General features: G+C 42.3%; 1 protein-coding gene across 13 annotated transcripts in view; it reads left to right on the top strand.

Annotated features, from left to right (window-relative positions):
• The window catches only part of Grip1 (glutamate receptor interacting protein 1), a 649740-nt gene that overhangs the window by 572512 nt on the left and 51581 nt on the right, over window positions 1-25647 (top strand). For all 13 annotated transcript variants that reach the window (XM_037196738.1, XM_028869613.2, XM_028869622.2 and 10 more), the window contains 3 exons: window positions 6063-6132; window positions 8183-8328; window positions 23416-23560. In XM_037196738.1, coding sequence (XP_037052633.1) covers window positions 6063-6132; window positions 8183-8328; window positions 23416-23560 — 361 coding nt within the window. The remainder of the gene's footprint in view (window positions 1-6062; window positions 6133-8182; window positions 8329-23415; window positions 23561-25647) is intronic.

Raw genomic sequence — 25647 nt, 5'->3', positions numbered from 1 at the left:
TCCTACCTTCCAACAAAGCCACTACCTACCTGTCAAGTCGGAGAACTTTGGCTGTCTCTGTCCTGTGAGCCCTTGTCATTGAAGCCTTCTTGACATTGGTATTTTCTTTTGAGCTTTTGCAACAGGGATTTGTCCCCCACTGGGCTAGACATTGTGAGTGTTTTCTTACTTATTCCTCATAGCAGCCCGGGGATGGCCCCATTCTACAGAGAGGAATGATATAGTTCAACTGCAAAGCTGTCCAAAGACCCAAAGTTAATAAAAAGGCAAAACAAGGATTCCCAGCATATTCCGTCAGCCTAAATGCTGGCTTTCCTGTCCCCATACCACTCAGCCCTGTCACTGTCTGATTGATGAGCCTTCCTAGAGCCTAAATCGGAAAAGCAAGAGGCAGCATTCTATGCGTGTGGTTAATTTCTTGGCCTTCTTTCTGCACGTGACTGGATTCATTACAGAAACAAAGGCTTAGTTTTCTTTTTTCTCTTTATAAAAATCACAAAGCGGGGGCTGTATGACAGGTACAACAAATTTTCATCTTTTCTATAAAAATAAGTGTCTCCCAGCAAGGGTGATCAATGATTGTAACACTTCTGAGATTAAACAATGGTGGGCGAGCACATGCTACCTTGACATGAGAAAAATGGGAGATTTTTCCAGTGGCAAAATCATCTATGAAGATCAAGAAAAGGAAAATGAATGATAGCAATGGACTCAGACAGGGAACCTCGGTGCATTTTATATTCCCAAAAGGACCAAGAATTGGTGGCATTCAGAACTTGGGGTGTGTAGGAATAATGGTATAGCCCAGCCAGTAGGATTAGTTGAACACTAAGAATCAATACATTGGTCTCTGGGATAGCTTCTCCCACTAGGTGTAACCAAGTGTCTCTCCCAGAAGCTTTGGGATTTATATCTTCAAAAGCATGAACTAGAGAACTCCATAGAATAGAGGAATACAACTAGATTCTGCAGAAGAGGAAAGAAACGGGATGTTCTGTGACTTGATTCTGGACACTGTTGACACGGTCCATGCTAAAGTGAGTAGTAAATCCTGACCATGCAAAGATTATTTGTAATAAACCATGTTGGAAGAATGAAGGGGCAAGAAAGAGCCATGAACGTGGTGATGATCTGAGAAGGAAGGAACAAGCCCATGGGGTTCATAACACAGAGAATGACTAAGAAGACTATAGCAATAGTGGAGAGGGTGCCTGAACTGGCCTTCCCCTGGATTCAGGTTGGTGACTACCCTGTCATCATAGAGCCTTTATCCAGTAACTGATGGAAACAGATACAGAGATCCACAGCCAACCACCAGACCGAGCTCCGGGAGTCCAGTTAAAGAGAGGGAAGAGGGATTCTCTGAGCAAGGGTGGTCAACATCATAATGGGGAAATCTACAGAGATTTCCAAGCTCATAGGAACTCACGAACTCTACATCGACAGTGTTGGAACCTGCATGGGACCAAACTAGACCCTCTGCATATGGAAGACAGTTGTGTAGCTGGGTCTGTTTGTGGGGCTCCTGGCAGTGGAAACCAGGATCTATCCCTGGTGCATCAGCCAGCTTTTTTGGAGCCCATTCCCTATGGTGGGACACCTTGCTCACCCTTGATGCAGGGGGAAGGGACTTGGTCCTGCCTCAACTGATTGTACCAGGCTTTGTTGACTCCCCATGGGAGGCCTTACCCTTTTGGAGGAGTGGATGAGAGGGAAAAGCAGGGGGAAGGAAAAGGAATGGAAGGGGAAACTGGTTGGTATGTAAAATGAAAAAAATTAATAAATATTTTTTTAAAAGATTGAAAAATAAACTAGTAACATTATATGTCATGTCACAAGTGGAATCAACCAAAGAAGCTGAAAGTGTGTGTTCCTCAAACTAATGTGAAGATATGTCCCCCAATAAATGGGTTATAAACCATTACATGTAACATAGCAATACAGTGCACAGTAATTGGGTTGTTTATCTGTGAACTCACGGCCAATGGGAAGCAATGGCTTGCTGCCCTTGAACAGTATCAAAAGAGACCTCTATGCCTCGTGTTGCTGGCCTCTCGCATCAAAATTCAAGGATATGGCGTCTCCTGAAAGAAATTGCTCTCACCCCATCAAATCTCAAAATCATAAATGACTCACCTCAAAGGCAGGAATCATCTGCATTTGCATCTGGGGAAACCGGAAGTTGAAAACTTGCTTGCGCACGATTTCCAACTAAATCGTGTGGGCTTGTATTTTTGACACAAATAAAAAGTAGGAGCTGTCAAGATGGCTCGGTTGGTAAATGCTTTAACAGTTTAGTTTATTTCAAGCATGAGGACCCAAGCTTCATACTCTGAATCTGTGTAGAGATGCTAGGTGTGGTAGCATGCACTTATATCCCAGCACTGGAGAGATGGAGATGGAGAGGTCCCTGGAGTTTGCTGGCTAGCCAGTCTATATTATGAGAAATCCACAAGTCTGCTTAAAGGGTGAAGGAATTTATTAGGAAGGAAAAGTCACTACAGCACAGGAGATTTATCGTAGGGTCCTGGAAGGCTGAGATATAGTCCCATGCTGTTCTTCCGCCTGGTCCATCTCAGCATCGAAGCCCATGCGGGAGAGAAGAGAGTGGTGTACATGCATCTTAGGTCTTAAGGGTAGCCCTGAGCCATACCCCAGGGGCAGATACGTCAAGGTCATAGGTAGGTAGGACGGTTACCTGCTACATCTCTAGGGTTGGTGCTTCAAGGTCATAGACAGAACCGCTATCCACTACAAGTCTATTTTAATTGGTTAGCACCATGTCAGAATGAAACCCTGTCTCAAAGCAGGTGCATGGCATAACTCATGGTGATACCTGAGTTTGTTCTCTGGCCTTCACATAGACACAGGCACATACAAGTGCAACACACACACACACACACACACACACACACAGACACACACACACTGAAAAACTGTATACGTACATTCTGAAAAGCGTTATAAGAAGTTTCTCTTTGAGGTTTAAGAACACGGACCTATGAGCAATGTGAAAAATATCAACTTTGTAATGCAACATAAATAGATGATTCTGATGATGAGTTCTGAGCAAGCTTGTGGATGACTCATGTGTCACTGCTTGGGTGCATTAACAGTGACTTTAGAGACAAGTGGAGTTAGAGTTAAAGTCATTTCATTAATTGTAAGTTGGGAAAAGGCCCTACTACGTTTAACCTTCACTGTGGACGCCCACAAGTTCACAGTGTTGGTCCCTTGTCCCCCGTTCAGTTCTGTTTAATTGGCCAATGACACTGAGACTTCAAGGAACCCCAGTTGTTTGTCTCTGGCTTTCACACCATAATCTTTGCTTGTTCTTCCTTTGTGAGTCACTCTCTTGACCCATTTATGGTAGACCACCACCTCCGCCCGTCCTCCGGAACATGGGTATGGCTTCTCCAGTGGAAGTAACATCTCATAATAGAGAAAACGATTTCATTTCTCATGACTTCATGAGATCTAACATGGACCGCCTCTCCTTTTTAAACCAATTTCTCTGGGATTTCACAGCCAGAGCCCTGTGCAGAGATGCCTACCTCATGCTTGGTGCTCTGGAAATATGTGTTAACTTACTATGTAACTTACTAGTGCCTGGTTTTGTGGAAAATTCCAACCAAATCCAAAGCGTTGAGTGGGTGTGTGTTACTCTTTGAAGGATCACAAGTCTGAGCAAGAGCAGATGGATTAAAAACAGTGATAAATGAAAGACTGAGGGATCCATTTTAGATTGGAGTGCGGAAATGAGTTCAATGGGGCTGGATAGTAATAATAGTAAACAGTAAACAATGCAGATAGAGAGCATCTTGTGTGCATTGGTCAAATCACTCTGCCTTTCATGACTCACATCATCCTCTCAATAGAAACTCTCGGGTAAAAACAGTGAATATTCATCATATGCTGCACAGATGAGGACCTGAGTCATCTATGGACTTTGTCCTCAAGTAATCAGACCAGAAGTAACAGAGCAAGGACTTCAGCCCCAACCATTATGACTACCAAATGCCATTTCTTAATCACTACACTACATTGGCCTGCTTTTCCATTACCAAAGCTACATATCTATATAAAATCTATTCACATTTAATAATAGCAACCTGCTTGGTAGGTTTAGAGTACTATGCACCTAGTAACATATGCTTAATTTGTTATTTTCTAGGCAGAGAAGAATTTAGCATTGTGGTAGGGTGTTAACAACAGCTACTAATCGTTCAAAGATTCATTGCCACATCTGTGTGCCTGGTAGTGACAGAGATAGGGCACATACACGTCTGCACACACTTCTGTGTTCAATATCTTCACCCCAGTAGACATCCACCAAGAATGTCTGATGTTTCAAATGTGGATGTAGTTAGAAGAGAAAATGGAGACTCTAGAAAGATGAGGATGGCCACCATGTGCATGTAGGTGTGTAGAGCATAAAATTGTATAGGATTGTCCTCTACATCATGATACTATTTTCCTCTCTTTCAAAGAAGGGTGAGTTTGACATATCTTTTTGTTCTTACTATTGCTGGTTTTCCATTTCAGTGGAATGTGGGCCTTTTTAATTCAAAAGAAACACTCGCATGTTATATGATGGTTATTATAGGTTGGCGAGATACTATGCAAATTCATTGACAAACAAAAGAATAATGCTTGCCTGTAATAAAGGTTTATGTATTTGTGCATTTGTGTGCACGCCCAATGCCCAGAACTGTTTCTATTTTAGAATATGACATGAGTAAAATTGGTAGGTGTTTGTGTCTATGGGCAAGCCATACCAAATCATTGAGTGAAGATTTAAATAATGAGTCAGTTGTAGTGAGTATACCACTCTGCACACTTTGCTGGCAGCTAAGGTTAGTGATTAGTGAAATCTCATTAACATTTACTCAGGACTAATTGCAGTAGAGGGTAAGGTTTGGGGGATGTTGGTTTTCCTTTAAATATGATGTTGAGCTGTTAAACCATCTGTTCTTATGCACAAACATTTTTCTGGGATTCAGAAGGGATTATGGGATATGATATGGTTCTGTGATTATTACGGGATGATCAGCCTGTTTATAATGAAATCTTACTTCGGGGGCCTCTTAATGTTTCCTAAAAGGAAACCATCACAGGCTTCAGGTTGGCAAAGCATCTTCTCTCAGAGGCCACTTGGTTTTTGTTTGTTTGTTTGTTTGTTTTTGTTTTCCCAAACGTTGATATCCTAAATGAAATCTAAACTTTAAAAAGATGGTTTCTTTGTGCTTCTCTGGGCTATAACTCATATCCAGAGTTAATTCCAAGGAAGTCCCTTTCCAAATGTTTTTTTTTTATTCTTATCAAATGGAAGTCCTACCCCAACTAAGTTTAAAGGCTCCAAATATTTGACCACTCAGATTGATAATAATTTTATGTGCAGTTTAATAAGGGCTATATGTATGCTTAGAATATATATACACATGTATGTATTTAGTTGACTAATAAAATATTTGTTATTGTAACAAAATAAGCAGTCACATCCCAAAGCACTCTAGAGCTTTCTAGGTAAGAATGTGTGGGCAGAACATAAAGATTTGTGTAGTCGACCCACCAGAAAATTTCCTTCTAGATGACATGACTATTAAATCAGTGATTACTGCTCTATGTTCCTCCCAGTTCCCTTGAGTAACATGGTGAGTACCCATTGACAAAGCAGTGCCTCCTTTCTAGGGAGGCATGGAGGAAGGGGTAGGAGACAGGCTCGCACTCAGTATCACCAAAGTGAGCTATTCTAAATTGATTCCATTCTTCTCCTGTTGAGGAGCCAGCCTTTCAGGTCACTGACCTAACCCTGATGATCAGCTTTTCAACCGCTTTCTCCCATTACAAATTGAAATGACCATCTTGCTTGTCAGCAGATAAATACTTTTACATGAATGTTTTTGTAGATTTAATATGCATGCTTTCCAATCATTTGTTGGTTGCCTTTGATTTACATATAAACTCTGTTGAAAGTTACTATCAGGCTGGAGGGAACATACAGTCTTGGATGAGTCCTGGTTATAAAGATGTGATATCTCGCTCTGTCTTCATTGTTACAGCACCATCCAGTAGAAAACCTGGGGACCCTCTGGTCATTTCAGATATCAAGAAGGGCAGTGTGGCACACAGGTAAGGAGCGTGCGTTTTCTCACTTGCCTGTTTCCTCCTGCGAGTGTATTTCTGTACTCTAGAGCTGAAAGTGATTTTTAGGGTCTTTTATGAGTTTAGCATGAGCATTTTCTTCAGGTTCATCTTCCATGTTTCATTTTCTAGTGAAGCCCCCAAAGTTATTTCAGTTCTGAGAAGTACCTCACCTAGAAATTATAGCTTAAGGGACGGCTTTGCTAGGTGCTATCATGTCCCCTTGGGGCAATAAGACTTTTGAATCTCCATTAATGTTTATGTTCTGTTCTAACTTCCCTTCTGTTGATGTCATTTAAAAAAAAAAAAAAAACAGCTGACTAAGAGCGACTTCGGAGAGGAAAGGATTTGATTGGTTATAGTTCGAGATCGCAGTCCCTTATGGAGAGGAGTCGGGTCTCAAGTGAGAACTTGAAAGTGTACCTACTACCTTACATGCAGCATTCTGACCAGAGAATTCACAGTTAAGGAGGCACAGCAGAAACTGAGGAGGAGTACTGCTTGCTGGCTTACTCATGGGCTCATGATTAGCTTAGTCTTTTATTCAGTCCAAAACCACCTGCCTAGGGGATGGTGTTCCTCCTAGTCGGCTGGATCCTCCTAATCCACTTAACCACCAAGAGAATCCATCACAGACATATCCGCAGGCCAGGGTGATCTGGGCAGTCTCTTGACTGTCACTCCTTTCTCAGATGACTCTAGGCTGTATCAAAATGTCAATTAAAGCTAAACTAGAATGGTCTCCTCCCTGATCTCTATACATCTAAATATGGTGGTCTCATGCTTTCCATTTCACAGGTAAAAGTACATTTTAAGTAATCGAGTATACCAATGTAATGTTAACTTTACTCTTATTTTTTTTTTAAATGAAGACATTTAACAACCCAACCTTTCATCATAATTGTATTGTTAAAGAAATAGGGTTATCACCAAAAAGTGGGGGGGGGGGGACAGCCAGGCAGTGGTGGTGCATGCCTTTAATCTCAGCACTCGGGAGGCAGAGTCAGGTGGATCTTTGTGAGTTCGAGGCCAGCCTGGGCTAGCGAGTGAGTTCCAGGAAAGGCGCAAAGCTACACAGAGAAACCCTGCCTTGAAAAACCAAAAAAAAAAAAAAAAAGAAGTATGGGGGACATTGTTCAGAAATATGGTATAGGCACAGCCATGTTGAAAAGTAAATTATTAGTATCCTGTATATCAAAGAAGGATAAAAAAAATTGTTTCTCATGTAACAGGTGGAAAGTGGGAGGGGAATCCAGAGCTGGGAAGCCATGACAGCTACTTGCCATTCCTATTTCCTGTCCGTAAGTGGGAAGGGACTGGGGGTTGCTGCAGAAGAAAAGAGAGAATGAATATTGGGAAATAATTAGTAGACTCTAATGCAGACATAAAATGTGAAGGAGAGCTCCTTAAAGAACACATATATATGACGTTCTCATTCCTTTTGTCATTGATTTATGAACTTTTAAGACTTCCAACAGACCAGCAAGTGGTCCAGAACCAGTATTGGACTCTCTGAGGCCATTTTCCAAATAGCTCCGTCAGATTCATTTATGTTTGTCCCTTTCTCCAGTCTCAGTGACTTTCCAGGTACATGAAGAAACAGCCAAGGTCCTAGACCCAGTTCTCACTGACTCTGACCCACCTGGACTTCCCTCACGCCCTTATCTCTCTCCTAGGAGCTGATGGCCATGCATCAAGAGTGTGCATCAAGGTTGAGAGGAACACAAGGATATTTGGGGTCTCTTGTACCTGATATCCGCACCCCCCAACGAGCTCTAGACTTCCTGAGTGAATGCCTAGGTTAAGTTGAAGAAAGCATAAGGAAGATGTTTTAATAATATGCAATTTAACACCATAGCTACCACCCCCAAATAAGACTGGAGAAAAATGGATGCTTGTCAATGAAGTACAATTTCAAAACAGTTGAAAACCTTTCACTCTAAGGGTCACCCGAACACTGCATTGTACTCAGCGCCTCTTGAAATGGCCTGCGTGAGTACCCATCATAACTCACGCAGTACTGTGCCCTTGTTAACAGAACTGGAACGCTGGAACTTGGGGATAAGTTGCTTGCGATAGATAACATCCGGCTGGACAACTGTTCCATGGAAGACGCAGTCCAGATCCTCCAGCAGTGTGAAGACCTGGTGAAGCTCAAAATCCGCAAGGATGAAGATAACTCAGGTACTGACAGCATCTTTACCTAAGACTGACTTTTCCAGCTGCCTGTCTGTGAAAAGGACAGTACATCTGGGTGCTTTTCATGCAGCAGCTGGCTAGTGGTGTTATAGGAGTGCTTTGTATGGTTGTAAGAGTCTTTGGGTTGTACATTGAGTGTTGAGTGGGTTTTAAATGATGCTTTCAATTTGTATAACTAAGTATTTTTTTATAAAAATTACAGCTATAGTAAGATAGTTTTAAGTATGAAAACTACATTACCATCAAATACTGCTCTAAGGTAATGGAACTGGTCGTTCTGAGAGTTTGTTGATATTTGTAGCATATAACCATGGTGAATGCTGCATTTTTAACTTTTTAAATATTTAACTAGTTTACAAACTCTTATGTTTTTTTTTTTTGTGGTTTCAGTGATTTCGGTATCAAAGAGAGTGGTACCATGTTTCATGCAGAGAAAGTTTTATTCAGATTTCCATCTTCCTTTGAATTATTTCCTCAGAAAACCTCTCTAAAACCAGGATTACAGAATGAGAATGAAAGGAAAACACTGGGATCCCTTGCACATTCTGACCCATGGTTTTTTGTTTTTTGGGTTTTTTTTTTTTTTTTTTTGAGTCATATCTATTCTAGGGGCATCAGTAATGTGTGAACAGTAATGTGTGAACAATGCTTCTCAGACGCCATTATGTCTCACAGTCTCCTGGAGAGTTTTGGAAACACATCCCAGACATTATCTCCAGGTGGAGTCCAGGATTCTTTTTTAACAAATTTCAAGGCAGTGCTAGCAGTAATACAAGGAACATGCCATTAACAGCTCTACAGTAAAAGCCCTTTATCTACTTATGATAATAACCTGGAACTAATTGAAAAGTCCATTTATTAAAATAACTCACTAATATGGAAATCCTAGAAATTGATTCAAATCTGTATCATAAAGACTTAATCTGAAAGGTTGGCAATCTTACCAATAAACTTAAGGCCATCCTATGAGTATGGTTCTATGGATTAGAGTTTCAAGTTTTTATTTCTCTAAACTATACCTATAATATGCAGTTTGCTACTTCTGCATTAGTTTTCCATTTCTGAGACAACAGACCTAATGAAAACAATTCAAGGGAGGATATATTTGAACTGGTGGTTCCAGAGGTCTCGATCCATGGTCAGCTGACTCCAGTGTGTATTATGGAGCATCATGGCAAAGGGGTGTAGAGAAATTAAGTTGCCCACCTTATGGCAGCCAAGAAACAGGAATGAAAACAAGTAGGAGCTGGGGACAAGTTATACCCTCCACAGTGATGCCCAGTGTTCTGTTTCCTACACTCAGCTCTACTTCCTACTGGTTCGTGCATTATAAACTATCAAAGGATTAACCCATTGTTTTGATTAGTACTGTCATGACTCGATTACCTCTCAATAATCCCTAGCTGAGGTCCAAGCCTTCAATACACAAACCTGGAGATAGCAGGGCAAAGGTGCATTTCATATTTCAACCAAACATTCCACTTCTGACTTCCAGAGGACTCATACCCAACTCAAGATGCAAAATGTATTCAGTCTATATCTAGAAATTCCCAGAGCCTCTAGTTAGCGTTGCATAAAAGTCCAAGTTCATTCTCTTCTGAGACCCAAGGCAGCAAAATCAGCATCAAGGTCTGTGGCCAGCTTGAGCAGTGACTAGACCCACATAGACCACAGCTAGAGCAGTTTCTGAGTTTTTGTTAGCTGAGCTCAGAGAAACACTTTCCTTGGCAGCCTGTGCATGAAAGGTTCCCTGGGGTGATCTTCTCCAATCAAAGTCTTTCAAAGGCTTGCTATCTTTATACCCTTGAGCCACTGATGGATGGGAACTGTCTAGTTGCTGAGATGCTACCAAAGCATCTTTCTTGTTGTCCCAATGCAAAGTACTTGGCTGGTTTTTATGGCACTAGTCTACTCAGCAAACTCATTTTATTTTCAGCTTTAAAGAGCTCCTCGTTTTTTAAACCTATACTCCAAGTTGGTCAAACCCTTCTGCTCTGCCTTTTCCTCCTGATTCTCACTGTAAATCTGTATGGAAGCAATGAGCAGTATCCATGCCAATCTAACCACTGTGCTATCTCAAAACTTCTTCCATCAGATTAGTCCATGACCTTTAAATTTGTCATCTCACAAAGTATCAGGACGGGGGTGGGGGGGAGTATAGACATGTTCTTTCTCAGAATGTGATAATCATTCTCTCCTCCAAGAGTGTCCTCATGTCCATCTGAACCTCATGAGCAATCGTTAATGATCCTGTCAGCAGTCTGGTCTTTAGAGTTCTCCATGGAATCACCCTACTAGTGTTCTCTCCTCACAGAATTTTAAGCACTTTTGGAGTCTTTTCTCCATTTTTTTTTCCAAGTTCCTCCCACAAATCATTTCCAAAGACTTAGACATTGCACAGTGAGGGAGTCACAGCCACTACTTTACTTCTAAGCATCCACGTCTCATGTTAGTTCATCCGTGTGCTGCTATGACGGAATATCCGCTAAGACCTACATGAAGGAGGAAACATTGATCTCTCACTCATGCTTTCAGTCAATGGTCAGCTGGTTCTGCTGCTCTGGGCCACGGTGAGGTAATCACAGCCAAGAGCCATGATGGAACCGTACCACTCACCTGATGGCAGTGAGGAGACAGACAGACAAAAATAGAAAGACAAAGCTATTCCCCTCAAAGGCATTCTCCTTGTGAAATGTTTTTCCCAACCAGACTCTACTGCCTAAATGCTGATTCAGTACCATCATTAACACAGACAATTCATGTTCTGCATCAGTTACATATATTTATGTTAAAGAGGAAACAAAATCAAACACAACTGGGAAGTGTTATAGTTTGGATATTAAGCATCTCCCCTGACAGTCTTAGACACTGAAGGCTCTGCCCACCAACCTGGTATACTATTGAGAGATGATTGGATCCTGAGGGCAGCAACATCATCAATGGATTAATGCTCTGATGAATTCATTCCAGGAAACAATAAGATTGTTGTAAATTCTTTAGATTTTTACACTAGTAAAAATAAATCCCCATTGCAATGTAATGTCACCCCTTAAATGACAATAGCATTTTTAGAGGTAGAAGAAAGGATTTTTGCAAGTTTTTACAATTAAAAAAATGATTATAAGTTATTTAATCAAGTTAAAGGTATCTACTTCTTCAAACATGAATCATTTCTTTATTATAAAAAACTTTTAAAGGTGTATTTTAATTTTCAGGTGTGTGTGGTATGGGGTTTGTGTGTGTGTGTGTGTGTGTATACATGTGCAAGTGCCCAAATGGGAGCAGAAGGTGTCAGATCCCCTGGTGCTAAACTTACAAGGAGTTGTGAGCTGCCTGACATGGGTGCTTGGAACCAAACCCAGGTCCTCTGGAAGAGCAATGTGTGCTCTGAACAGCAGAGTGCTCTCTCTCTCTCTCTTAGAATTTTTCCTCCCTGTAATTAAATTCATCAGATTTTTTATCAAATACATCTAATTCTGTTTTCTTATAAAAACTACAGAGATACTTTATAAGTAATCTTAATTAAATTACAGTTACAGTAACACATGTAACTGACATAAACATGCTTGAGAATTGTTTTAATATCAGAATCACTTCTCTCACCACTGTGACAAAACTCCTTGAATAGAAAACTGAATGGGAGGAATCATTCGTTTTGATTCATGGTGTGGGGAGATTTTGTCCATCCAGTCGGGGACATAGTGAAGAAAAGGAACTTACATCATGAAGGTGGGAGTATGTGGCCCACACTACTAACCTCGTGGACAGGGTGGGGGTGGGAGAGGGCAGGAGGGAGCAAGAATGATAGAAAGGGCCGTGGAGGATACAGCTTCCCACAACACGCCCCATAGAACTACCTCCTCCAGCCAGGTCCTGTCTCCTCAACTTCCCAGAACCTCACAAAACAGCAGCACCAAGCCACATGAGCCAGTGGAGGATATTTTATTTTCAGACCACAACAGAAATAAACTATTTTTTCTAATTTTTTTTTGTTTTATGACTGAAACCAGAATAGGAAATAGGGGAATTAAAAAGAGAGATCTATTATTTGAGATCATTCCACGACATTGATTTGTATGTTCTACAAGAGAAGATAGAGTGACAAAATAATCCAGTAAATTGGTGAAGTAAAGACAGATTTTAAATACAGTATGTGTGTGTGTCATGTGTTAATTCATTGACATTTATATGAATATATAATTTCATCCCAACTGCATTGGACAGTTTTGCCTGGTACTCGGAAGTAGAGAGGAGGCCAGCAGTTCCAGTCCCAGGATCCCCTTCAAGGACAATACCTCTAATGACCTAACTTCTTCCCTTTGGGCCCCACCTCCTAAGGGTCCCACCTTTTCCTAGTGGTGACACAGACTAGTAACCAGTTATGACTAATAGCCTGTAACATGGGTGACTTCGGGGACACAGATTGAAATCATAACACAAACCAACAAAAAAATGTCCATGTTCTAGAATCTTCTCATAACTAAATCATAATAGGTCTAGAGGTCACAGGCATGTCAAGCCATTTATTTAAGGTTTCTTCTATTCACAGTGAATGGAAAAAAACAGTAGTTACATCCATTGGTAGAGTTGGGAATGATGATTATAGCCAAATATATTTTGCGATCATCATTTTAAAATGTGTACAAGCTTGTGCTCATTTTTTTTTCCTCAAGCACTGATTTTCTGTGCCTAGTTTGCATCCCCCTCTTTTTAAGTGTGCTTCCCCTGCACTGGCTTTGGGGAATTTATTTCACGAAAAGGCTAAAGCCTCCGGCATCGACTGGGTTCCGTCCTAACGAAGAGGCAAAGCCCTGTGGAAAAACCGACTTAGCCTGATTTGCCCAGCTCAGCAGATCTCAGCCACCTTCCTTGCAGAGGGAGAAAGCCAAGCCAGGGATGAATATGCGTGGTATGCACAGCTGGCGACGTGTCCAGTTTCAAAGCCAGCTGTGCAGACATGTTGGCAGGGCTTCCAGCGGCTCAGAACTTGGAGAGCTCCATCGCATTCTCAGCTGATTTCCTTTGGCTTACCCCCAACCTCTTTCCATCTTTCTCCAATAATCCCTATGCCTAATTTTAATGGTAATCATCCTGCTTATTAAGCACATTTTTAATTCCTTTAAATCCTAAATCGTTTCCCTGGAAAACATCACATATATACCCAAAATATGACTATAAATGTTACTGTGTGGGGTCCACTTACTCAAACCATGGTATCTCAAATTGGCATATCAAAACATATACTCATGCAGATGTGATTGAACCACAGGTACCCATAAATTATCATCTGACCATCACCTTGGAAGAACTGACATTGTCCTACTCTTCTCTTCCCTCCTAAGATTGAAAGTGTGGCCTAAGGACTAGGGAGATGGCTCAGGATCTCTAGAAACCCACATAAGTGTCAAGTAGGTGTAAGTGGCCCACTGGTAATCCCAACCTCAGAAGATGGAGACAGAGCAGCCCCAGGCCAAGCTGGTGTTCATTTATAGTCATATTTTGGGTATAACCATATCAGGGGCCCTGGGTTTGACTGAGAAACTCTGCCTCATTGAATAACATGGAAGACCAATTGAAGGTGTTTCCTGGCGTCTGCCTTGGCCCTCCACATCCATGTGACAGGCATCCACATGTATGCCCACACACATATAGAGAACATGCATGTATTCACATATGCATACTATACACACAAACTCGTGAGAAATAGGAAAAGAAATAAGTGAATCGAGTAAGTGAATTCTTTTGTATGAAGAGCAAAGCCAGATAGGGAAACCTTTCTCATTTCAAGTGTAATGCTTGGTTAAAAATTAGTTCTTAAGAGCCTGTGTGATCATAAAGAGCACATATCTTAATACCCCTTTTATTTAAAAATAGATTGTTTCCTCATACAATATATCTTGATTACAGTTTCCCCTCCCTCTATTCCTCCCAGTTCCTCCCCTTGCATCCAGATCTACTCCCTTTCTGTGTCTCATTAGAAAAGAAATAGTCTTCTAACAACAAAACAACAAAATATATAATAAGACAAAACAAAAACCTGAAGTTGGACAAGGCAATCCAACAGAAGGAAAAGAGCCCCCAAAGAAGGCACAAGAACCAGATACACTCATTCACATACTCGGGGGTCCCATAAAAAAATGCTAAGCTGAAAGCTGTAATATATATACAGAGGACTTGGTCCAGACCTGTGTAGGCCCTGTACTTGTTGCTCCAGCATCTGTGAGTTCATGTGAACTTTGCTCAGTTCATTCAGAGGACCTGTCCTGGTGTCCTCCATCCCCTCTGACTCTCTCTCTCTCTCTCTTTTTTTTTTTTTTTTTTAGTTAGAATTAGAATTTTATTTGTTTTTTTTTTTTTTTTAATGAAAAGCTGTTTTATTTGAAATACCAACAAGATTGATAAACTCTTAGTCCAGTCAAGTGCTGCCAGGCTCTGTCTCAGGGAACAATTGCTGCAGTCTTGGCCCCTCTGACTCTTAATATAGCTCTTTCTGCCTCCTCTTCCATGGGGTTACCTGAGCTCTGAGGGGAGAGATTTGATGGAGACATTCCATTTAGAGCCATGACACACACATTTAAATTCATACTTGAGTTTAAAGTCCAAGTCTATCACCTTTCAACTGTGTAAGTTTTGGCAAGTTATTAAAAACTGTGTGAGATTTGACTTCATTTGCATGTGCATGTAGGGTTTTGTACCTACCTTACGAAGACTGTGTTACTTGGTGGTTTATTAGCTGGCAGAGTCAATGTGTGATGAACCAGGGTCTATTTTATTACTAATTTATTAATTTATTAATTTATTAATTACCTCCTAAAATCCTTTTCCCTCCATTCTGTTCTTCAATCAAGACATGACTTAGCAGAAAGGGAGCGTTGATCATTAGACCAGCCACTGATTTTTGAAGTTTGATGTTGTGTTTAATCTGAAGCCATACAGAGGAATTGAACTGTCACTGAATAGTGACCGTTCATCTCAATGTTTTTGAATCATAATATTCAGGATTACTTTCTACATAGCCCTGAAATCTTACTCAGACCAATCCTGGGCTTCCCATTCTCTGGATGTTTTCCATTTCTTCCTTAAACTACCTGTTCCTGTGTTGGTGTTGGTGTTGCTCTTTTGGGGGCCCACCCCCAGCTCCCAAATAAATCATACATGGAGGCTTATTCTTAATTCTAAATGCCCGGCCTTAGCGTGGCTTGTTTCTAGCCAGCTTTCCTTAACGTTAGTTAGCTTGTCTACCTTTTGCCTCTGGGCTTTTCCTTTTCTATTCCTGTATGCTTTTCTTTCTTCTTACTCCGTGGCTTGCCATGTAGCTGGGTGGCTGGCCCCCTGGGTCCTCCTCCTTCTCTGGCAACTTTCTTGTTTCTAGATTTCTCTTTCTATATAGTCTCTCTGCCTGCCAGCCCTGTAGAGTCATTCTCAAATGTTGTCACCTTTGGTTTTCAATCATGCTATCAGCATTTTAGGGTCCGAGAGGTACCGGGGATCTGTTTGTGGGACTGACAGTTCTTAAATAATGAGGTTACAATCTCTATACTTGGGTCAGCCAACACCAAATAAGAGAAACAATAAAAGAAATTAGTAATTAAAAAAATATGATGAGGGAGCTAAGGAGATAGTTCAGTGGGTAAAATGCTCAAAGTGCAAGTATTAGGACCGAGTTCAAGTCTCAGTGCCTGTGTAAAAAGCTGGGTTCAGCAGTGTGTACCAGTAATACCAACTGGGGAGGCAGGGGCAGGAGGATTCCTAGGTCTTGCTGGCTAGCAAATGCTAGACAGAAAGTCCAGCCCTAGGTTCCTGGAGAAATTCTATCTCAAAAGAGAAGGTGGAGGGTGATTGAGGAAGACACTGGACATCCATCTTTGGCTTCCACATACATGAACATACATGAACATAGACACACATCTACACCTACAAGTGTGATAAGTGGCTATGTGGATATACTTGTACATGGCAGCACTATTTGTAAAGGTTCTTGGAACTTTCAGAAGTAGGGCACTTCCTCCTAGTCGGAGGAAGTAGGTCACTAGGTGAATGCCTTTGAAGATTATACTAGGAGGCAAACACCCTCCTCCACCATGTACCACTATCACCATGCTATTCTCTGCCTGAGTACCTGGGGCTGGACCCTCGGAAACGATGAGCCAAAATAAGTACTTCCTTTATGTTGTTCTCACAGGCATTTTCTCGCCGTGACTAATACACTGCAAGATGGCAAGAGAATGCGGAAGCATTGCGTTTTCGCCCAGGAGACCCAATTGCCTTGAACTGGAAAGAGTTTATGAGGAAGGGACAGGAAGAGAGAATGTCACACAGCCCAGCAGGCTAATATGCAGAAGTGTAAAATATGTGGAGGATGTGGTAGGAGATGAGATGGAAAGGTATGCTAGGACATCACCATGGGCCTTGTAAACTGTGGGAAGTTTAAGGTTGACCCCAAAGCCCATGGGAAGAGCTGGTATGGGACCTTACATGGGGAATGAGTCCAAAGTCATTGGTTAGACACCACTAGTTTTACTCCTGTTGGATGAAAAGACTGGGAACACCAAGCAGACTGGCTTCACAGCTGGGAAATTACTTTACAGATAGCTTCCCCGAACATCAGTTCCCTCATCTACAAAGATCCGTATCGTTTAATATCTGCAGTCTATGGCTGTCTTAAGGATCAAAGGAAGTCATTACTATATCTTAGCAAAATGTTTATACCTAGTAGAACCCAGTGAGTGCTATTAACAGCCACAATTAGAGGAAATTAATTTTAGCTTTATTTTGTGATGGCTTAAAGGCTTGAGGAACACTTGGAGTTTTGAGTATTTTTCTCCCTCTAGATTCGATGACATTTCGCCTTCAGAGGCTCTTGTGTGTTATCGTAGGAATGTAGCTGAGCAGAGCAAAGGAGAAGGCTCTTGTCCAGGTCCATAAAGATGTACAGAACTCTCTTGAAATGAAGTCTGTCATTTTACCTTGACCGTGTCTTGTACAGAGCCATGCCATCAAAAGACATTATAGATGCCGCTAGGTCGTAAGGAGGAGGCAGGCGGGCAGAGACTGCGCAAACTGATACAAGTGTATCCATGACCCTGTATTTTTCCAGGCTTGGGGTTGAACTGTTGCCTTTCTGTCCCTGAAAGAGGCAGCTGCTGTGTTGGCTCTTGATTTCAATCATCTTCCTTCAGCTGTAGAACTTGTTTGTAGAATCGTCAATTCTTGGCCTTCTTCATAGGTTCTCATAGGTATGGGGGAAAAAATATGTCCAGGCTCGTCCTATCCATAAGAAATTGTCTTTGTTTACTGTATAAAACAGTATTACACAAATTTAGTGTTTACTTCTAGTTGCATTTATTTATTCTATCTGGGCTTCCTTTTGGGTTCTGTTTTCAGTTTATCAGTGTGAGATCAAGCTAAGTTATTTGAAGTAGCTATTCCCCTAAAACCTAGATTGGAGAGGAGATGCGGTCCCATGAGTCTCGTCTGTGCGTTGAGCCCTGGGAGAATCTAGCGGTCGCATGTTTGATCTCTCGTAGTAAAGGCACCCAAACTTGAGACACCCAAACCTGATAATCACCAGGGCTCTTCACACAGCCAACTGGAACCCCTCCTCTGGAGTCTGTGGCTGCTCCAGGTCTGGGAAGGCACAGAGAATTTACATTTCTAACCAGGTCCCAGATGATGCTGAAGTTTTGCTGGTCCCCGAATGACGTGTTGAGACTCAGAAAGGATCACTTTCAAAAAGACGTTTAATTCCGCTCATAAACCTTCCGTAGCTCCTGCGAAGCCCTCAGTGGCGCTGCCTCAATGCAACCAGGTAAAATGGAGGGGCGCTCTGAGCGGTTCGTTCCCCCCAGGCTAGTTCAACTGCAAGAAACTCAACCATACTCCAAAACTAATCCCATCTTTTTTTTTTTTTTTTTTTTTTGGTGGACGTGAACTTTGATTGACCTGCACATGTATCCCTTCCAAAGCCTCGCTCCTGAATCCGAACCTCCTATTTGGCCATGGCAGCAGCTTGCCATTATGGATTCAAGCCAGATAGCGTTCATTTTGTTAAACAGGCAGTACTCAAGAAGGCTGAAAATAACATCACAGATAAGTAATGCAGCAATTCTGCATCTGTTCTGCGGTCCCATTAATTTCCTTAACTAGAGCTAGGCTGAACATACGAGCAGGCTGGCCCCTTTCCTGCCTTTCACTATTAGCTGTAAACCTGCTGTTGTAATACAAACGCTGCTTATAATATCATTAACATCTGTTTAGGCTCGCGCTGAAACGTGCTGGTGACGCTACACCCTGCCTTCACAGACAGTCTCTCCCGTGGTTGAAGATTCTAGCTGCCCCTACCTAAGCTTCGAGAGTTAGAGCAGCCCCAAGGACAAGAGCGGCTTGGCGAGCGTCCACCTCCAAAATGGTCTGGACATAGCTTTCCACATAGCGGTTAGTGCCCTCCTCCTGGGCGATGCGGGCTTTCAGATGCCAGCTGGGCTAAAACCCAAAAAGGCAGATGGATTCCGGAGTTCAGCCTGAAGTTGAACTGACTGACACTCTAGGAACCTTGTAGGGAGGAAGTTCAGGGTCCGCTGATCCCCCCTAGTGGCCACCAAGGTCTTAGCGTCATACTCTGGATGGAGGTGCGCTGGCTTTGTGTCACCTGTCTTGAAGATGGAACATAGACTTGGCCTAACGTGGCTGGCTGACACATGAACTGAGTCAGAGCGCTCTTCCTGGGAATCTGGCGGCATACTAACAATCATCCATCCTGTTGCTCTTTTTCAGCATTTCCTGAATTCTCCCTGACCCCAGACAGGGTTCTAGGGTGTGAAGATACGAAGATAAAGCCATGCGTTTAGGTGATTTTAGTCTAATGAGAGAAATCATTTAAAACAGAGGATAGGGGCTGGAGAGATGGTTCCGTGGTTAAAGCACTGGCTCCTCTTTCAGAGGGACCAATGTTTAGTTCCCAGCACCTACATGGCGGCTCACAGCCATCTGCCACCCCAGTGCCAGGGGCTTCTACAATCCTCTTCCAGCCTTCTTGGGTACCAGGCATGCAGGTGGTACATAGACATGTATATGTGAAGGCAAAACACCCATATACATTAAGTGTGTGTGTGTGTGTGTGTGTGTGTGTGTGTGTGTGTGTGTGTGTAATTGAAAGTATACGCCAGAAGATGGATCTTGTCAAAAATTGGTCCTTGGGATGAAAGACTGAGGCACTGTGTGGCAGTAGCATGTGGACTTCAAAGGTCAGCTCTACCTGGGTGAATCTTATTCCTTAGCCTTTAATCACTTTCATTCAAGAAAACGTAAACTATTTTTTTTTCTTCTTAGTCAAAGGGGGAGCTAAAGGTGAGAAACACTAACATGCTAGACAGAAGCTATGAGATGTCCCCCAGGCAAGCACACCCAAACCCAACTTCCTCGGAAAATAAGGCCCACACAGAAACTAGAAACTTCCTCGGAAAATAAGGCACACGCACGTCAAGTCTTAAGGTAGAAGGAGAAATTCCCCAGGAGCACAAGGGGGAAGAAAGAGATGGGTACATCCTCAAAGGGCCAGGCAAGGACTTGTGAGTCTATCAGGAGACTCTGGGGTTTGGGTTGAGACAGAAGAGGGCAGCGAGGCCCTCTGGAACTCCGCTCTTGCAAAGGCTTGGTTGTAATCTATTAAGGAGTTGGGGAACTCATGAGGAGGTGTCACCTAAAATCGCACTCTATTCGGATTGGTGTTTTGAAGAGGCTCCAGGAAGAAAGACCAAGCCTCGTGAGTGGGCGGCACTAGTGAAATTGGATGCAAAAGGAGGGTGAAGGCCAGGTCCCAAACAGGAAAAGCATTCAGAAGAAAACCTTACTTGTAAAAAAAAAACTAGGCAGAGCCAGGCTGGGGCCTCCTCAAGGGCAAGTCACAGAGGGAGACCTGGGCACCTTGCCTCATAGCCAGATGGGCCATGTGGTTTAGATAGGACCATGTAAGGGCAGCCGCTGCCACCAATGGGAAGAAGGGGCCGGCTAATCCAACACCTATTTACTTGATCGGGATAATCAAATACCTATTCACTTGAGCAGGATAAACACCTGTTTGCTTGAGCGGGCTAATCAAATACCTAGTAACTTGAGGCATCTGTGTAGACATTTCTAGGAGTGTCGTGGGTTGTTTGTTTGTTTGTTTTTACCTTGTTAGTAAAATCGTTCACAGAGACAGTTTTTAAATTATGAAATTTTAAGTCCGTACAGAAAACAGAAATAGTGCCGTGGACCATCTTTGCGTCTCCCAGCAGCAGCCATGGTTTGCTAATTCTCTGTCTAGTTTCTCCTCCCTCTGAATTATCTGGAAGTAGTCCCAGGCGTCCCGTCCTGTAAACATTAACAATATCCCTAAAGGAAGGTCCCTGGAAATGTAACCCAGTTAAAAGTATTAGCGGCGATCTTAATATCATCATGTATCTCAGCAGTGTTCCTGATTTCCAGCAGTGTGGTACTCATTTTCATATATATATATATATATATATATATATATATATATATAGAGAGAGAGAGAGAGAGAGAGAGAAATATATATATATATATAAATATATATACAGAGAGAGAGAACAAGAAAGTGAACAAAGAATAAGAGAGACAGAGAGAGATAATTGAGATGTCTTTTTTATTTTTTCTGAGACAGGGTTTCTCTGTGTAGTTTTGGTGCCTCTCTGTAGACCAGGCTGGCCTTGAACTCATAGAGATTCACCTGGCTCTGCCTCCCGAGTGCTGGGATTAAAGGCGTGCACCACCACCGCCCAGCTTTGAAATCTATTTTTTAAACAATTGGTTTGTTTATATTAGAATCCCCATAGATCTACTTTTTGCCTCGCCATTACCATTTGAAGAATGTGTTTTTAGTATAATGTTGCCGTTTTCTTGTTTTGTATCTGCGTCACACACTGAGTGCTCAGCAGTTGTCTTCTTTACCGACTACCCAGGTGCTAATATAAAACATCCCCATGTAAGCTGGCCTGAAACGGCTATCCTAAATCCATCTACTCTGTCATCCTCTGTGTTATTTGTCCTTTTGTGATGTAAGGACAAACTAACTGGACAAGGTCTCTCTACTCCTCTCAGCAAGTGGGTCTGCCTCCGAATTCACCTTCCTCTCGGCCAGAGTTTTAATCTAGGCTGAAGCTTCACCTAAAACTTTTCCAAAAATCCCTGGGTCTCCTGTGGCTTTTAACTGCATTTTCCCAATTCTCATAGAAAGCTAATGCCTCAATCTGGATGATGCTGGTGCTTGTTCTCACATGCAGATTACATGGAGCACACCGAAAGGTCAAGGTGTGCCAAAGAGCGCACCCTCCTAACAGAGCAGCCAGTGGAAAACCAGCAGAAATAAATGATATTAGCTATTATTTAATAATGTCAGGGTCGCTAATCAAATGAATCATTCCAGTTTCTACCCAGAATATAATTATTGACGCAGCTTGCAACAGAAATGTAATCTACTCACTAGATCCCTAATTCGTTTAGATCAAAGACAGCTCTGGCAGGTAACAAAACATTATACTATCAGAAAATGTGGACTTCTGAGCTTGAACTCACTAAACCATCTCCTGATGCTTCTCTCTGGAGCCCTGAGTAGTTCATGTTGACCAGCCTGTTCACCACAACGTAAGCTGCAGCCTAGAAGAAACTTGGGGGCCATCTCCCAGAGCTCTTCAGCGTGATGTGGAGGAGCCGAAGCTGCTGATCCCGCGTGAGCCAGATACTGAGTACTTTTATAACCTAAGGCGTTCATCCTAGCACTGCATCTTATGGCGGGTGGTCTTTGATTCCCAGCATGAGGAGCAGAGCCCATGGGAAGTGGCAGTGGCTGCATTCCAGAACTCCCGGGCTGTGGCCAAGAATAAAGTAAATGCTGATAAGAGAGGGCACGTCCCTGCCCACATTACTCCCCTGACCTTGCCTTTTATGTTCCCCCTAGTTCTTCACTGCACACACAGATAATTGAATTGTTAACTCAAGCTTTTCTTTGCCTCTTTATTTGAGCATTTCATATCGTAAATGAACAGCTGCTTACTGCAAAAAAATGTGGCTCCGTGAATACCTTACTCTGTACACTCTGACTGTAAAAACTGACTATTTTCTTCAAGTAGTTACTGGACCATTTCATTGTATCCCGAGGAACAGAAATGAAACAGCTCCTTAACCATTCACAGCTCTCAGGCCAACGGATAAAACAAATGGCAGGAATTCTAAACATAAGCAAATAAAAATCCTTTGATCCTGAGACTATCGTGGAACCTGAATGAAGTCATGGCACCCACCATGTGTTGAAAGTGTCTTAGGACATCTTTCTGACCAATGTTTGGGGAAGAACAGAAATGTCTCCTTTCTTACCACTATTAAATGGCCTACAGAACACATGACTATATGGCGGCCTGGTAGAGGTTCCTGCAATGTATGAACAGTTAGCATCAGTTCTTACTCTGTAGCAGAGACAGCATTATTCAAACCTATGCTCCAATGACCCTGGGATGATCAATGGGACTAAGACACTGTCAATGGAATTATATGAAAAAAATTTTTTCTAAAATTCTGCTATTGTCTTTAAGATAACCTCTCTGAGTCCAGTGCAAACAATTATTATCATTTGACCCAACCCTGCGCAAAACTGATTTTCTTAGGTGTGTTTGTAAATCCTGGAAATGAACATTTTTCTGAGTTACTGAGCGGCATTCTCATTCTGTATTGTCTACTCAGCTGTGTGTTTATTCCATGGGCATTAATCACCTACTTAGTGGAAGGCTGGCCAAGCACTGTGCCTGGCAGAGACATAGCCTGGAGGTTCTGTGGCCATCATTAGGTGGGCCACCCACTGGTTAAATACAAGCAATTCCCCATCCCTGGTGCTCACGACAACTTCATCCCTGAATTAGAATGTGAAATCCTATTATAGAAATGCTACTTCCTGAAATAATTATTTTCTGAGCCATGGTGTTTCAGCAGTGAAGTCTCAGATTTCCTGCTCTACGGAGGAATATATGCATTATTTTTCTTTTTCCAACGAAACCAATTACGATTCCTTGGCATTTACTGCAGATGAGCAAGAAAGTTCCGGAGCGATTATTTATACGGTGGAGCTGAAGCGCTATGGGGGGCCCCTTGGCATCACAATTTCAGGAACTGAAGAGCCGTTTGATCCTATAATCATCTCAAGCCTCACTAAAGGGGGATTAGCTGAAAGGTAAAATTTGAAGGAACTGTTATAATTACCTGTGGCCGAGAGGAGCTTGCTCCCTCACAGCTGTGTGAAAACACGCTCGGTTCTCCTGGCTGTTTATCTGTTGACTTTTAAATCTGCACAGAGGATTGATTTTCAAGCTTGGGAACTCTCCGGCAGAGCTCTGACTTGACATTGAAGGGCATCTTAACAGGCGGTGAAGGATGCCATAGGCTTAGCATGGGTATTACTCTCTTTAAAAAAAAAAAAAATGTGTTGGGAGACCACAGTCGGCTGCCGGTACATTGATACTATGTCCATTTTGAGAAGAGGAGACTAAAGTTGAGGGAGGTTAAAAGGCTTGTCCAAATCAATTCTGCAAACATTTGCTGAGCTTTCTGTTGCTTGGCAGGTATTGTACTAAGCTTCTCTGTATTGCGGGGACGATAATGAAGACTTGGTCCTCAAAGCCTACAGCTGACAGAGTGTAGTCACCCTCTCAACAGTGGCTTGTTGAGCACTGTCCATTTGTTCTTTGACAGGGACACACAGGGCCCACCTGCTCTCTGCCCTCCCTCCGCTGAACTGTGCTTTTTTTCCCCCTGAGGCATGTTGCTGGGCACACAAACAGACTCCCTAAGTTATCTATTTTTCCAGCGACTTAGCTCAAGAATGCTCAGGCACATCATTCAGGCTGACATTTGATGGCAGTCGTTTGCAAGATAGGAATGTAGCGCTGCAGAATTTCAGAACTACAAGGTCCCGTATTTAGAAGTCAGCTCACTTGACAGCTCTGTCTGTCGGATGAGGGGGCTGAGGTGGTGAGCCAGGGCTACTCGACTGGGATTTAATATTCTGATTTTAGCGGAGACACCTGGGAGAGGGTGTATGCTCTTCAGGTATCCCCCCCCCCCTTCCTAGTTAATTACTGTTGGACGAGAAATTCAGCAAAAATGTTTCTTTTCACCTAGATCTCACAACCTACATCTTTCTTGAACCAATACTCTCTATGAGAAAAGAGTTGTTTTTTTTTTTTCAGAGAAAAATTCCATAACTCAAACTACAATGGTTAAGCAGCCCCTCCTGACCAGTGCATGCTATACCATATCTGTCCTCCAAGTTATAGCCCTACAACAAGCTGTGGTCAAAGCACCCAGTCCCCAGCAACCCTGTAAACAGGATTAATTCCTTCGTTATCTGAACTTATAAAGAGACCCAGTGCAGCCAAGGTCTGACATTTGTACTTAGGCTTGACTCTTTATCTCAGGGTAAAGATTCAGTCATCTATGGTCTTCTCCTGTCCCTTTCTCTGCTTCCCCACAATGACACATAAACATCAGAATTGTACATTCCATTGTACTCCTTCAGATTGGATGAGGGTATAAAGAGAAAGGTTAAAAGATACAGCTATTCGGTATATTAGCAAATCGATGCCTCTTCTGGGGCTGGGAGATGGATGCCTTGGCAGAGCATGTGCTGCACAGGCATGCAGACAGAGTTTGCATCCCAGGTACCATGTGAAAGTCGGGGGCAGAAGTGTGCACCTATCCCCACAGCACCGGAGCACTAAGAGAGAAGGACCATTAGAGCTCAGGGTCAACCAGCCTAGGCAAATTGATGAGCTCCAGATTCAGTGAAAGGCTATGACTTAAACAATAATAAATCAATAAATCAATAGAGATAGATGGATGGATGGATAGATGGACTGATGGACGGACAGACAGATATAGATAGATAGATAGATAGATAGATAGATAGATAGATAGATAGATAGATAAAAACAATAGATGATAGATGATGGGTAGGTGAATAGGTAGATGATAGATAGGTAGGTAGATAGATAAGTAGATAGATAGATAGATAGATAGATAGATAGATAGATAGATAGATAGATAGATGATAGATAGATAAATGAGGTAGAGGGTGATTGAGACCCAGTGTTGACTTCTGACATTGACATGCCCACACACACACATGTATATGCACACAAACATATATATACACCACACACCCAAAAATTGATAAATCAGTTGAGGGGTTGAATGTTTTCTTTATCCACATTTCAAACCAAGCTCTTATACACGTTTTCTATCTCATTCTCAGGGCTTCCC

Source organism: Peromyscus leucopus, chromosome 18 (assembly GCF_004664715.2).
Source record: "Peromyscus leucopus breed LL Stock chromosome 18, UCI_PerLeu_2.1, whole genome shotgun sequence".
Classification (NCBI taxonomy): Eukaryota; Metazoa; Chordata; class Mammalia; order Rodentia; family Cricetidae; genus Peromyscus; species Peromyscus leucopus.
This window is presented reverse-complemented; position numbering and strand designations above follow the sequence as displayed.